Source organism: Euprymna scolopes, chromosome 34 (assembly GCF_053919585.1).
Source record: "Euprymna scolopes isolate OS-2025 chromosome 34, ASM5391958v1, whole genome shotgun sequence".
Taxonomy (NCBI): Eukaryota; Metazoa; Mollusca; class Cephalopoda; order Sepiida; family Sepiolidae; genus Euprymna; species Euprymna scolopes.
The window spans coordinates 25,984,901-25,999,710 of record NC_136515.1 but is presented as its reverse complement, the minus strand read 5'-3'; the positions used below and the strand labels follow the sequence as shown (position 1 = coordinate 25,999,710).

At 34.8% G+C, this 14,810-nt stretch overlaps 1 protein-coding gene across 2 annotated transcripts in view; it reads right to left on the bottom strand.

Annotated features, from left to right (window-relative positions):
- The window catches only part of LOC145259144 (anoctamin-7-like), a 577,044-nt gene that overhangs the window by 63,494 nt on the left and 498,740 nt on the right, over window positions 1-14,810 (bottom strand). For both annotated transcript variants that reach the window (XM_080116843.1, XM_080116844.1), the window contains 2 exons: window positions 11,445-11,574; window positions 8,474-8,607 (listed from right to left, as the gene is read on the bottom strand). In XM_080116843.1, coding sequence (XP_079972969.1) covers window positions 8,474-8,607; window positions 11,445-11,574 — 264 coding nt within the window. The remainder of the gene's footprint in view (window positions 1-8,473; window positions 8,608-11,444; window positions 11,575-14,810) is intronic.

The window sequence follows — 14,810 nt, the reverse complement described above, 5'->3', positions numbered from 1 at the left end:
ACGAGATTGATTGTAGGTTGAATGATGAAAAATAATGAGTATGTAAAATGATAAAGGGGATGAACAAAGTTTGATTGAACGGTTTGTGATAAGTATTTGTTGACATTGGGTTCAAAGACAGCCATGTTGCAATCTGCGAGGAAACAGTCCTATAGTAATGTGTTCTGTTCATGAAAATTCTCGTTAATGTTAAGCATATGTGGGAAGAATGGAAAGATCTTTTCAATTATAGCAATAAGACGAGCTCTTGCTGTGAATTTCTTACAAGGAGTAAGCAGAGACTGAAGCTCAGTCGAGCATCTTTCATTGAAATGATGATAGAGTAGGAAACGACTAGCAATGTTTCTTCAGTGGAAAAGAAGCTGTAGGTTAGAGAAGAGATCATTCCCCACTAGATTATGAATTCGATTTTGTACTCTTTCAAGGCAAGAAAGGTAACTCTAAGTAGAGGATTGCACCGAGAGTTAACTACTTTCCAAAGCTGGAGAAAGATCAAAGGAGTTTACTAATTTTTAGATGGGGAGTAAAAAGCAGTCCTAGGAGCTTATCAAAATCAGGAACTTCCTCAGGGAAATTGGGATACATTTCAGCATCCTACCTGAGAATCCAACATTCATGGTAACATGAATTGGAACAAATAGATAGAAGATACTGCCAAATCTGCAGCAAACTAGAAACCATGTGGTCAATATCTAATATGGAGGATATCCAGCTCCCTCCAAAATGGGTATTCTGGATAGGACAAAAAATAAAATTGCAGCAGTTGTGAATAACTCTTCATAATATTACTGAGAACTGAACAGGTATAAAACAAGTGGTAAAAGAAAGAATCTCTGTAAAGTCATCATTCACTTATGCATCGAGTATTGTTTCCACATTTGGGCTGATGCATGTCAATTGTCTCCTCCCTCTAGAGGGCAAAAAAGAGTCTGTTACTTAATAGATCCTGAACTGTCTATCAAGTTCCAGACTCTGTCCCATCAATGTAGTGTCTATATCTTACAAATAATTCAATGGAATGTGCTGCAACCAACTTGCTGCACTTGGAAAATCAGCAAAATCCCATCCCTTCACAATAGAGAATCCTAGATGTTGGAAGATCTTCTACTCTAATAATTTCTTTCTTCAGACAACCTTTCTTGTAAATTCCCTCTTTGCTCCCTGTTTCTCTGACTGTACCAACATGCAGAAATTTGAATGTAATATAAACAAATATCTTGCTGGAGAACTCCCTATTTAGCATGCCCCTCTAAATCTGTCACCTAATTCACAATAGCCCCCTTACGTTTCAGTGGAAATGTGATTTTTTGCGGAATTGGGGTGAATATAAGTAAAAAAAAACAAAAAAAAAACAGCAATTTGAATAATCCAAAGAATACAAATTCTCTCCGTCAATTTTCGACAAAACGAGTAGTCAGGTGCATATATAAGAATATAGGTCTTCTCACTGTCAGTGCTGTAAGAAGCAGAATGTTTCGCTAGCATTTGTTTACTGGTATACTTTCTCAAGGCATCGCATGTTATTCAAGATATTTGATTTAAGGTTGACGTGGCACAGATTAAAGAAATGATGAAATTTCATGTCTAATAGATGAGGAGTGAGCAGCAGTTAGCAAATGCACTCACAATGGTAGAAAAGTGACTTTAACAAAGTTACTGCAGTTATCCAAAAATGACAATTTTATATGTCTGTACAAAGAAAGTCTGGAAACTTATTGGATCGAATGTATAAGACTGCATCTTGATGAAAACCGTACCCTTTCTAAATAAAAGCCAATACTTTTGTATAATTTTTAAAGTTTTCCTTTTATTTAAACCAAGGAAGAATTTCATAAGAGAGATTTAGAAAAAAAAAAGTTATCCAGAAAAATAATTAATTCCTGTCTGAACATTATTTATTTGGAAATTCTTGGGTTTCAAATAAATCAACCATATATAACTTCCAACAAAAAGAAGGGTCCTTACATTAATAAGAATGACCAAAAGCCACAAAATCCTCAACGGATTTCTAGAAATAAACATTTTTTTCTGATTATTTATATTAAATATTGCTGACCAATGAAAAATCCAAAACTGCAAAAGCGGTAAATTAAGTTTTTGCTAGTGAACAGATTGGTTTCATTAAAAAAACATTTTTATTCGCTTCTCTCCACCAAAAATACTTATTTATAGGATGGAGATTATTCAATCTTTTGCTAATTTGAGAAAGGCCTAGAATGCTAGTATAAATTACACAGAATATACATTAGAATCGTGATTAATATAAAAGAAAACAAAAAAAACAAAGTTGACTGAATGCCCTATTCTCTCATATATTACAATATGATCATTCCTGTAACTTTAAATAAGTCACACTCTTTAAATTCATTTTAAATAAATCTCGTCAAAGACTTAAACAACAAAATGGCTTCTAGAACCTAACACCTTTAATCAGCAAAATAATACTACACATACAATCTAAACTTATCTATTTTTACATTTACTGTCCTATTTCTTGTTAGGATTTATATTAAAAAAAGACACCCATTCTATTTCATAGACATATCATGAATTTTAACGTCTATATTTTTAAACAAACATTCTTTCCACACCATAAATGCACCACATATTTTGAATTTTAATATCTATGTTTATCAGCAATGATCCTTTCTACATCATAAACACACTATGTAATTCAAATTTTATTTACTATGCTTTGTTGAAAATGTGCTTGAATAATAAAAACGAAATGCTAATTAACATATAACAATTTTCATTTTCCTTTTTCTTGAAAGAATAAGAGTGTGCAAAGGATGCCTTTAGAAGAGCCACGGAAATTGTTTTTTAATGTACATAAGCGGTTTTAAAAAGTGGATAGACCTCGAAGGAATTGGAAACGGTTTGTAGCTGAAGACATGGGACACTTTGGAGTGATGAATATAGAGCAGCGAATGATAGATTCTAACCAATCATAGTAAAAAGGAGTTGAAAAGAAAATGTCGCATTACCTACTCTTTCCTACACATTTATACACATATTCATCTGAGGGCGTTTAAAATCCGAATTATCTCCCCTTTCTCAATGGTTGAGGGCACTCAATCAACATATAAAAAGAGATGCATAAGAAAATTTAACTCTTTCTTCCAGCCTCACATTTGGTGAACACACTAACCAGCATATATGCACTACACACACGCGTTTCAAGAGATGTAAGATATTTCTCTCAACTTGCACACACGCACGCGCTTTTCAGACTTTATTGCACGCATTTTATGGTCACAATCTCAATGCAAACTTTGTTGGCTTTGCGATTCCGTATTGTTTTTTGTTTCATTTGGAAATGCGTGAATTAGGACATGTGTGGAGGAAAGAAGCTGCCATACAAGGAGGAGGAGGAGGAGGAGGAGGAGGAAAAGAAGAAGAAGAAGAAGAAGAAGAAGAAGAAGAAGAAGAAAAGTTTTAATAAAAGAAAGAAAAGGATCAATAAAGAAAAGGGATTCTTTATTAATACAAAAGAAGTGTTTTATAAAGAATTTAACGAAAGAAAAAGTACTTAAGAAATGAGAAGGGGAAGAAGGAGAAGAGCTTTTATAAATTGCATTCAACAGAAAGAAATGACTTAAAAACAAGAAGAAAAGAAAGAAAAAGAGAAGAAAAGGGAGACTTAAGAAGAAGAAAAAGAAGAAGAAGAAGAAGAAGAAAAAGAAGAAAAAGAGTTTTAATAAAAAGGATCAATGAAAAGAAAGATTGTTTACTAATACATTCAATAAATTTGTACAAAATGTTTTGATAAGAAATTACTTTAACTCTCTGTTTTATAAAACAAACATGACTTTATAAAAATACGCCTTGTTGTCCAACATGATGTGAAGTGTAATAATGGATCGGAAAGAAGTGCAAACGCAATTTCTAAATAAGACTGACTTTATCAAAAGTAAATATTTGCCCTGCCTTTATAGTCTTTATCGGAAATAGCTTTGAAGAAAGATTACATTTCAAACTATTTTAATTCTTATTAAAAAAACATGTCCGACAGCTATGTAATAAATAAAGGACATGACTATTTTATCAGATTTTTTTTGCAAAATGCTCTTTACTGTTCGTTTCTTGTGTGTGTGTGTGTGTGTGTGTGTGTGTGTGTGTGTGTGTGTGTGTGTGTGTGTGTGTGTGTGTGTGTGTGTGTTTTTATCCAGGTTTAAAGTTTGTCAATAGAGAGATAATGTCAAACATTTTTGAACAGATTTGTTTTAATTTTGATTCTTTGGATTACTGTTGCCATCTTGAGTGTTGTTTTCACAACGTTTCTATCGAGGTAGCCTCCAATTCTCTTCAGGTGTATCTTGTCGAACTTGGGAATCTTTCTGCTGAACTTGAGAATCTTGCGAACCCATAGCATAGTGGATAAACACTTGGTAAATTTCAGTTGTAAGCCATATTCTTCTGGGGATTAAGCTGGTTTCCTCCAAGCGAGCCCAGAGACGTTGCCGGAAGCCCTGGGAAGAGTTCTCTCTTCTTTGTACAGGACCAAAACAACTCCTCACCCGGGTCTTCGTGGAGCAACACGGCTTCCAGCCCCTCTTCGAATGAAGGCAGGTGCTGCCTCATGCGTTGTCCATCCCCCTTTGCTCCTTGCTCAGCGTCTCTCTCAGCATGTCTAATTAAAAAAAAGCATTGTGTGGTCGGTCGACCCGTAGAGACACAATGTGATTTCTGCCCAGTGCACTAAATGTCAAAGTGGAAAAATTCAACCAAGTGCACGTAAACAGCAGGAGTAACTATGACTCTCTCTTCTTGCACCACCTCTGCATGGTGAGAGTCGGGCAATGGCCAGTAGAAGCATACAGGTAGTCGTGGACACCGGCCGCTGAGGGTGTAACGCCCCCTCCCGGTGCGTTGACCTCCCACCGTGAGGGTTAAGCAGTGGTTCCTAATACTTTAGATAAAGAAAAAGTGAAGCCCTCTTGTCCCGTGAACCCTGCTACCTTCAGTGACCAACTAACTGGGTCAAATGCTGATGGAAATCGTTCCTCCTTCATGTGCTCGTGTGGACATGAGTTTGCTTCTGGTCGAGGTTTGACCAAACATTGGAGTCATGCTCATCCGTAAGATCTCAACCAGGACAGGGTTGCTGAGGCCCGTCCTGGTTTGACCTGGAGTTCAGAGGATGATGCATTATTGGCAGCTTGTGTGTCTGAGATGAAGAATTGATTTCAAACAAAGGCGGAGTTGTGTGCTGCGATCTCTCCCTGTTTTGGCCGCTCAACTGAGGCGGTGAGTAACGCCTAGTTCACCTGGGCAAGCAGAAGACTCTGGCGGGTGTTGTGAGTGTGAGCTCTCCTGCAGGGGAGATGGTTGTGGTTTGCAATTTGCAGGTTTCTGCCATGGAAGATCGGAGCTGGCGGCAGAAGGTGGGGTATCAGGTTGAGAAGGTTGTCGGAGAGCTTGATTCATCCCTGGATCAAGCTCGCATCGAATTGCGGCGGATACTTGGTTTGATCCACCAGGGTACCAACCTGGAGGTGGTTACTGGGCAGATTGATACCTTCCTCCTGAACTACCTCTCCCCGTCCATTGGAGGGAAGGGGGACGATGCGCTAAGATCAAGCCAGTCGCTTCATCACAAGCGGTCCGGGAGATCGGCTTGCAAGGGTCGGCCTCACAGGAGGAAAGAATCTAGGCCAAGATCCATGGCCGGTGCCCCGAAGGGTGACAAGAGGGCATCAAGAGGGTCGGCTTATGCTGCCATTTAGCGACTCTATAGTGTTAAGAGGAAGGATTGTGCCAACTCAGTCCTCATTGAGAGATGGAGGGAGGCAACCTCACTTGCTAAACGATGTCTTCTGGAGGAGTTTGTGGACTTCTGAGAGCAGAAGTTGTCTGCACCCAGCGAGCCGGACACAAGACCGGCGTAGTCTAGGGGGCATGAGTGGTGGTCTGTGCTTGCTCCCGTCTGTAAAATACAAAGAACTTCAGACAATGAAATAAAACTTTTGGCAACACCCTTTTTTTTTTTAATTCTTTGTACACGTCTCCTATCAAAGTATAAATAACAAATAACTTAGATTTATCATCAAGATTTTGTCAGAAATTAAAAAATTATAAATTTTATTTCTCCCCACCTACCAATTTTTGTCTCAGTACTCTTCTAGATCGTTCTAGAAAGATAATTTCAAAATTATATCTCAGAATATATCGTTCTAGAAAGATAATTTCAAAATTATATCTCAGAATATGAACAGATAAGACAATTCTTGAATGTTCCAGACTAAAAAAAATATGTAAAGTTTTCATTCTTATTCAGAACTCAACCGAGGCCTTGCAGAGGTGCAAACTAATGACAGCCACCTTAAACTTTGTGTTGCTTTGCAAAGCACCTTCCCCTTCTTTCATCTGATCTAGAGTCTCCCTTATTCCGAAGTCGCTGGATGCCAGCAAGCCCACCCACCTGTGTCCAATTGCTGTCTCCCGAATACCACTGTGCTGCCTCCACCATTTATTAGCACAGCAATGGGCGATGGTGTGTGAGTTTCCTTACCAATTCACATTCCAGGCTAGGGACGGATGCTTGGAAGTCACCACCACCTTGAATGCCATCTTAAAGAGTGCCCATCAGGAGACATGGGATCTCTGTGCGGTGATGATCGACATGTCCAAAGCATTTGACACCGTCAATCATGACTCAATCTGCCGGGCAGCACTAAGGTTCGGCACACCAGGTCTCCTGGTGCGTTACATCCAGGCGAGCTATGATGCTGTGACTAGCATGCTTGGAGACTGGGTTCTTCACTTATCCCATGGCGACCCTTTGTAGCCTCTGCGTTTCAATATGGTCATGGATGAGGTCCTTTCTTTGTCCATGCCCGAGCTCACTAATTCAATGGGGTCAGTGGACATAGGAGCGTTGGCATGTGCTGATGACCTTACTCTGGAGGGTATGCGAGTTAAGCTTGAGGCAGTGGAACTAGCTCTGGTGAGATCGGGTATGGTGATCAACCCCGCTAAATCATGGTCTCTCACCATCATATCCAACAAGAAGGGCAGGTATGTACATTTGGCTGCAGCGGAGTTCGTCTGTGGTGCTCACCCGGTCCGGGGCCTTGGGGTCACAGATACATTAAGCTGCTTGAGGTCAGATTCGATTGGAGAGGGATCCTTCCCTTTCCACATCACAAGGTGGTCCACGACTGGCTTTGCAAGTTGAAGTCTGCTCTGTTGAAGCTGCAGCAGTGCATTGAGCTCTTGCGGGGATATGCAGTGCCCCAGCTCCTGCATTCATTGGTCTTGGGCAACGTGCGCCACAATATGCTTAGGGCGATCGATATTAACGTGAGAAATCACATCCGCAAGTGGCTGAGTCTGATGAGGCAGAGTAGGTATGAGAAGTTGTTTGCTTCAGCAACATCGGGGTACATGAGGTTACCCGGAGTGTTCCGTTCCAAACTACTCTGAACTTGGTGAATCGCCCCGCCACAGTGAGGAGCCAGATGGTGTACGATAAGAAAGAAGTGACTGTGAGGTGGAGAGAGGCCTTAGTTTCATCTTTGGATGGAGTCAATCTTGCTCCGGCAAATGGTACAAAGGCGTCTCATTATTGGTTTAGGCAATCTCAGGTGTGAATCTCAGATGCAGACTTCTGAGTACCAAAGTTTGAAATGCTAGGGGTAGTCGATGTGGACTTGATCTTAGTTGCCGGGGACAATGTGGTCCCGTCAAGAGTTTGGGCCACAGTGTACAGCGTTGTGGGGTGACCCATGATGCACAATGTGCCCATCATAACCAAGTTTCCGACCGTCTGTCTGGCTTCCTTCATTGAAGGGGCTTTGAGGTTCTTGAGGAGCCTTGGGTTCTGATGACAAAGAGCTTCCTTAAGCCGGACTTGGTTGAGAAAGAAGATCCTGTTGAACTTGACTCTAGTCCGACTCTGTGAGGAGACACAGGAGGTGTAGTATAAGTGGGAGGCGTGCATTCGTCGGAGTCAGCCGCACCGCGGTTGAGGTCTTCCACAGGGCAATGTGCGAGGCGTCATGTGTCAGGTGGTGGGAGGTGATCGCGGTCGGGCCGGCCGGCCGGCGGGTCAAACCGTCCCATCGTTCTTCACCCCATCTAGCTGAGTGTCTTTGTGTGCCTTACTCCGTCGGTTCTACTTTCGGGCGTAGTCTGCACCAGCATCGTTTGGCAATGTTGAACCTGAAATACCACCACTTCCGTTGTTTCCTTACTCACCCAGTGAAAAAGGGGACGGGGTGCTCCGCGGCCCTCTTGCTAGCGCCAAGGCGTGGGCTCCCGCGATTCTGGATTCCGCGCTCGACCCTTAGACGACGACGATGATGATTATGATGATGATGATGATAGCGACAATGATGATGATGGCGATGATGATAATTAGATGATGATGATGATGATGATGACGACAGCAATGCCGATGATGATGACGATGATAATGTACAATTTTAAATAAAAATGAAGAAAAACGAAAATCTTTTTATAATCTTACCTCAAAACCAATGACAATCCAAAGTTTATGTACAAGTGTGAATTTTTCTGACCACCGTGACGTGAAGGCAATGAGAAATGCATTGCTGATTACACCAGCAACATTTAAAAACTTCAGAATGGAGCTCCACATGCCTTCAATTAAAAACAAAACATCGAAGAATGGTTAATATTGAAAAAAATTAAGAATTATAACAAGACTTTTTTGCCTCTTCTCAAATTCAAAAAAAAATTAAAATCTCTATGTGCTGTGAGAGCAAAATCTCCTTAAAACTTCAAATACGTAAATTCAGTTTTTATGAAATTAAACTATATATATATATATATATATATATATATATATATATATATATATATATATACTAGCTGTACCCTGCTGCGCGTTGCTGTGGCTTAATTTGGTGTAATGGAAAATTCTAATAAAAAGAGAAAATGCATGTTTCTTATATTCTTAGTACAGCTTTCAGAATAAACACCCCCAACCTACCCATGTTAAAAAGTGTGGAGGTGGACCTAATGTGAAAATTTACCTTTTGGTTTTTTTTAATAAATTGTTAGTTGAAAGCACAGAATAGTGACAAAACACTATCCCCTCCCCTTGGTAAGAATAGCAAAAAAAATAATGGTTTCTTGGTAGGTATCCGACACTGTTTTGTATAGTTTTTAACTGATTTTCCCAAACTTAACGTATTAAACAAAGTCCGTGACCATTCGTCATTTTTCAAATACATCGATAAATACTGAGTTTTTTGAGCTGATTAAACATTTTACATAAAATAAAAACACTAAAAAATTATCCAGTTAGATAGAAACGTAATTAACCTTTCTTTTGCTTTCATTTATTCGTTTTTGGACAACTTTTTCGAATCTGTGTATAGAAACCCCCCCCCCTTACCCAAATATTAATTAAAAACTCACATTTTTGAATACAATAAAAAAGAAAACTATTTAGCGTTTCAACGTTTTAGCAACTTTCGGCTTAATCCACTGAATGTTTGTCGAGCCCAAGCCATGATTGACGGTAATTCCCGAGGATCCGGATCCAATTCTGCAAGAGTACCATTTTTTTTTCATTTTCGCTTTTTTTTTTTTTTTTTGACTTTTTGGAGTGGATTGCTGTACTAAGAATATAAGAAACATGCATTTTCTTTTTATTAGAATTTTCCATTACACCAAATTGAGCCACAGCAACACGTGGCAGGGTACAGCTAGTATATATATATATATATATATATATATATATATATATATATATATATAATATTAATTTAGGGAAGTTTAAAAAAATCAATTTCTCCTAGAAAAACTGGGAAAGGAGAAAAACAAAAAAGAAAGAAATTAATATGATGCCATGAGTATAGTGGAAAACTTCCTTATTCAATGCCGAGCAACGCCGGTATTTTCTGTTAGTTCGACAGAAAAACTGATGTTAACCTCAAAACCTTGACTTTTCTGGCGACTAACAAAGAATCAGTCTTTTTACCAAGTTAAAAATAAATCCAAATAAATTTGTTTACTTTACAATTTAAAACTCCAATAACAATTCCTGGGAGGTCTACAAATTACATCAACAGCCAATAAACTCCTCCGAAAGAGGACAAAGATTAAAATTTATACAAAAATTGCAATTCAACACAAACAAAAAAATAATGAAAATACAAAAATGTTTAAAAAAAAAAAGTCATGGAAACCAAATTGTAAGTCTTTGCATTTCAAATGTCAACCCTTTCGTCTGCACACAAACCTCCAGTCACCAAAAGTTGCCAAAACACCATAAATTAAACTGTTCTGGGATACGGAGGTTAATCTGTGTCACGTTAGTAGCGGAATCAGAATGGATTTAAGTAGGAACGTCTTACCTACGTCCAATATTTTTTGTTATAATAAAATCAAAACAATCATTAAATAAAAAAAAACAATAACAAATAATAGTTAATTAATAAATAGTCCTTTTTCAAAGCCAATATGCAAATAAATTAACTTTGAAATAGACATATACATAAACAATAAATAAAAGATGTTGTTTTTTTTTGGGGGGGGGGCTTTTTTCACTAACGTTCACCCCAAACAAGGCATATCGCCACTTGGACATACAATTAAATTTCTGCATATAAAGGAGCAGGAAAGGAATTCCAATGTCTAGCTGCTCGAGGGAAGAAGCTATAACAATAGAAAGTTTTCTTGCATTTAGATTGAAGGGGTGTGATTTTGTTGCTAAGCAGGTTTGTTGGGGGTATGTGCGTCGAGGGGGCACATTCTATTAAAATTCTTGTAAAACAGGTACAAAGATGCAACATTGCAGTGATGGGACAGGGATTGGAGCTTAGTTGACAAAGTGGGTCCAATTAGATGGGAGACTTTTCTTTGGGTCCTATTCAAGAGGGAAAGACTAACGATAGATGTACCAGCCCAGATGTGACAACAATACTCCATGCATGGGCGAATAATGGCTTTGTAGAAATACAGGATATTCTGAGGTGTAAGTAATTTTCTAGCCTAGCGGAGGGAACCCACCTTCTTTGCAGCAGCCTTTGCAATGAACTCAATGCAGTTGTTCCAGTTTATATTGTGTGTCTATTGTATAAAGTTGAACTACCTTGAAATAGGTCGTTTTAACTTTATCATTAGTATGTATGAATGTCAGCAGCATACACCCTAGACGGGTTGAATTGGCTTCCTCCAAAAGAGGAAGTGTCAAGGGCATATTAAATTCACAAGCATATATATCCTGGTCGGGGGAGATGACAACGTTAGGTTTTTCCAATTCTTACAGGGAGGTGTTGACATCCTCCTACATACAGCGCCTGGTATTTCCAAATGGTCACCCATTTCAGTACTGACCAGGCTCAACGGTGCTTAACTTCTAATGAGAACTGATGCATCAATGTGATTATGCTGTATATTTTACCGTTAGTGCAAGAAATAAGCCCAGCTTTGATATTTATTCATTTAGATCATAATAGATGACATACCAATGTCTTGAGAAATGAAAGCCACTGGTCTTCTGTATGTCCAGAGGAGGCGGTTGGCATCGACTCTGATGTCACACATGTTGGTTATTAATGCAATAAGCGGTGCCAGCGGGAAAGACGCTGCAAACATCTGCAAAGATAATTTGATTATATTATTTTGATTGGCTTACAGATTCAAAACTGGAATAGATATCGATTATTAATTTTTACATTTAAACAAAATAAAATAATCAACGATTTCATCATTGAGTTAGGAGTTGAATAACAGTTGGGGTGGCAGGGTTAGTTGGCAGGGTACGTCTAAGGCAATCATGGGAAGAAGTCTTAAGGGTGAATTTGATAGTCAGAACAACTACAGATCTGGCTAGAGAGAAGGTAGTTTGGAAATCGATTGCTAAAAGCCATCCAACACATGCCAACATTTAAAACATACGTTAAACTGGCGGCGGTGGTGGTGGTGGTGGTGGTGGTGGTGGTGGTGCTTAGGTTAATGGATTTAGAACATTTAAGACAGCGGAGTCAGTAGACAAGGGAAGGTAAAAAAAATCATGGGAGAAAGTGTGGGTTTGCGAAAAAGAGGATTAAATAAATACTTGGCCAGAGATAAATTAGTTTGGAAGTCAATTTCTAAAAGTATCAAATTTATTCCATTTCATTTATAAATAATTGACTTCTCAAAACAAACAGATTAACATCCAAATTAAACACAAATTAATTACTTACAACCAAAATTAAAAATAAACCATCACAAGTCGACCCAAATAGCAATTGTCTGACAAATCAATACTTGATTTCTACTAGGTTGTTTTTTTGTTTTGTTTTTTCTTTCATTATGTTATTGAACAAATATTTGATTCGATTAAATATCTTTCTAATAATAAATAACTTGGCTAAGAAGTATGTTAATATCGGGCAATTTTTCATTTTAGACCTAAACAGAAGCAACCACTTGTGAAATTATAAAAAAAAAATTTCTACATTTTTCCATTCATGTGGGGCTTCAGATTTATTGTTACCATGCAGAATCTTTTGCTTGTTTTAATAACTATTACTATTTAATACTAAACTTTAATAACTATTACTATTTAATACTAAACTTTAATAACTATTACTATTTAATACTAAACTTTAATAACTATTACTATTTAATACTAAACTTTAATAATTATTACTATTTATTACTAAACTTTAATAACTATTACCATTTAATACTAAACTTTAATAACTATTACTATTTAATACTAAACTTTAATAACTATTACTATTTATTACTAAACTTTAATAACTATTACTATTTAATACTAAACTTTAATAACTATTACCATTTAATACTAAACTTTAATAACTATTACTATTTAATACTAAACTTTAATAATTATTACTATTTATTACTAAACTTTAATAACTATTACTATTTAATACTAAACTTTAATAATTATTACTATTTATTACTAAACTTTAATAACTATTACCATTTAATACTAAACTTTAATAACTATTACTATTTAATACTAAACTTTAATAACTATTACTATTTATTACTAAACTTTAATAACTATTACTATTTAATACTAAACTTTAATAATTATTACTATTTAATACTAAACTTTAATAATTATTACTATTTAATACTAAACTTTAATAACTATTACTTTTTAATACTAAACTTTAATAACTATTACTATTTAATACTAAACTTTAATAATTATTACTATTTATTACTAAACTTTAATAACTATTACTTTTTAATACTAAACTTTAATAACTGTTACTATTTAATACTAAACTTTAATAATTATTACTATTTAATACTAAACTTTAATAATTATTACTATTTAATACTAAACTTTAATAACTATTACTATTTAATACTAAACTTCTGCCTGCTTCCCTCCGGACTACAACTTGGATGTCTTCAAGTCTAATGTTAACAAATTCCTAATGAACCGCCCCCCTAATTAAACACTTCATAAAATCTCCTCACTAACGTGATGTACTTGCAATAACCCTTATCCCTGAGTGGCTTCCGGGCCTTGATAAGTGGTGATCACTGTGTAAAAAAAAAAAAAAAAAAAAAAAATATTACTATTTAATACTAAACTTTAATAACTATTACTTTTTAATACTAAACTTTAATAACTATTACTTTTTAATACTAAACTTTAATAACTATTACTATTTAATACTAAACTTTAATAACTATTACTTTTTAATACTAAACTTTAATAACTATTACTATTTAATACTAAATTGTAATAACTATTACTTTTTAATACTAAACTTTAATAACTATTACTTTTTAATACTAAACTTTAATAACTATTACTTTTTAATACTAAACTTTAATAACTATTACTTTTTAATACTAAACTTTAATAACTATTACTTTTTAATACTAAACTTTAATAACTATAACTTTTTAATACTAAACTTTAATAACTATTACTATTTAATACTAAACTTTAATAACTATTACTTTTTAATACTAAACTTTAATAACTATTACTATTTAATACTAAATTGTAATAACTATTACTTTTTAATACTAAACTTTAATAACTATTACTTTTTAATACTAAACTTTAATAACTATTACTTTTTAATACTAAACTTTAATAACTATTACTTTTTAATACTAAACTTTAATAACTATTACTATTTAATACTAAACTTTAATAACTATTACTTTTTAATACTAAACTTTAATAACTATTACTTTTTAATACTAAACTTTAATAACTATTACTTTTTAATACTAAACTTTAATAACTATTACTATTTAATACTAAACTTTAATAACTATTACTTTTTAATACTAAACTTTAATAACTATTACTTTTTAATACTAAACTTTAATAACTATTAATATTTAATACTAAACTTTAATAACTATTACTTTTTAATACTAAACGTTAATAACTATTACTTTTTAATACTAAACTTTAATAACTATTACTTTTTAATACTAAACTTTAATAACTATTACTTTTTAATACTAAACTTTAATAACTATTACTTTTTAATACTAAATTGTAATAACTATTACTTTTTAATACTAAACTTTAATAACTATTACTTTTTAATACTAAACTTTAATAACTATTACTTTTTAATACTAAACTTTAATAACTATTAATATTTAATACTAAACTTTAATAACTATTACTTTTTAATACTAAACGTTAATAACTATTACTTTTTAATACTAAACTTTAATAACTATTACTTTTTAATACTAAACTTTAATAACTATTACTTTTTAATACTAAACTTTAATAACTATTACTATTTAATACTAAACTTTAATAACTACTACTATTTAATACTAAACTTTAATAACTATTACTTTTTAATACTAAACTTTAA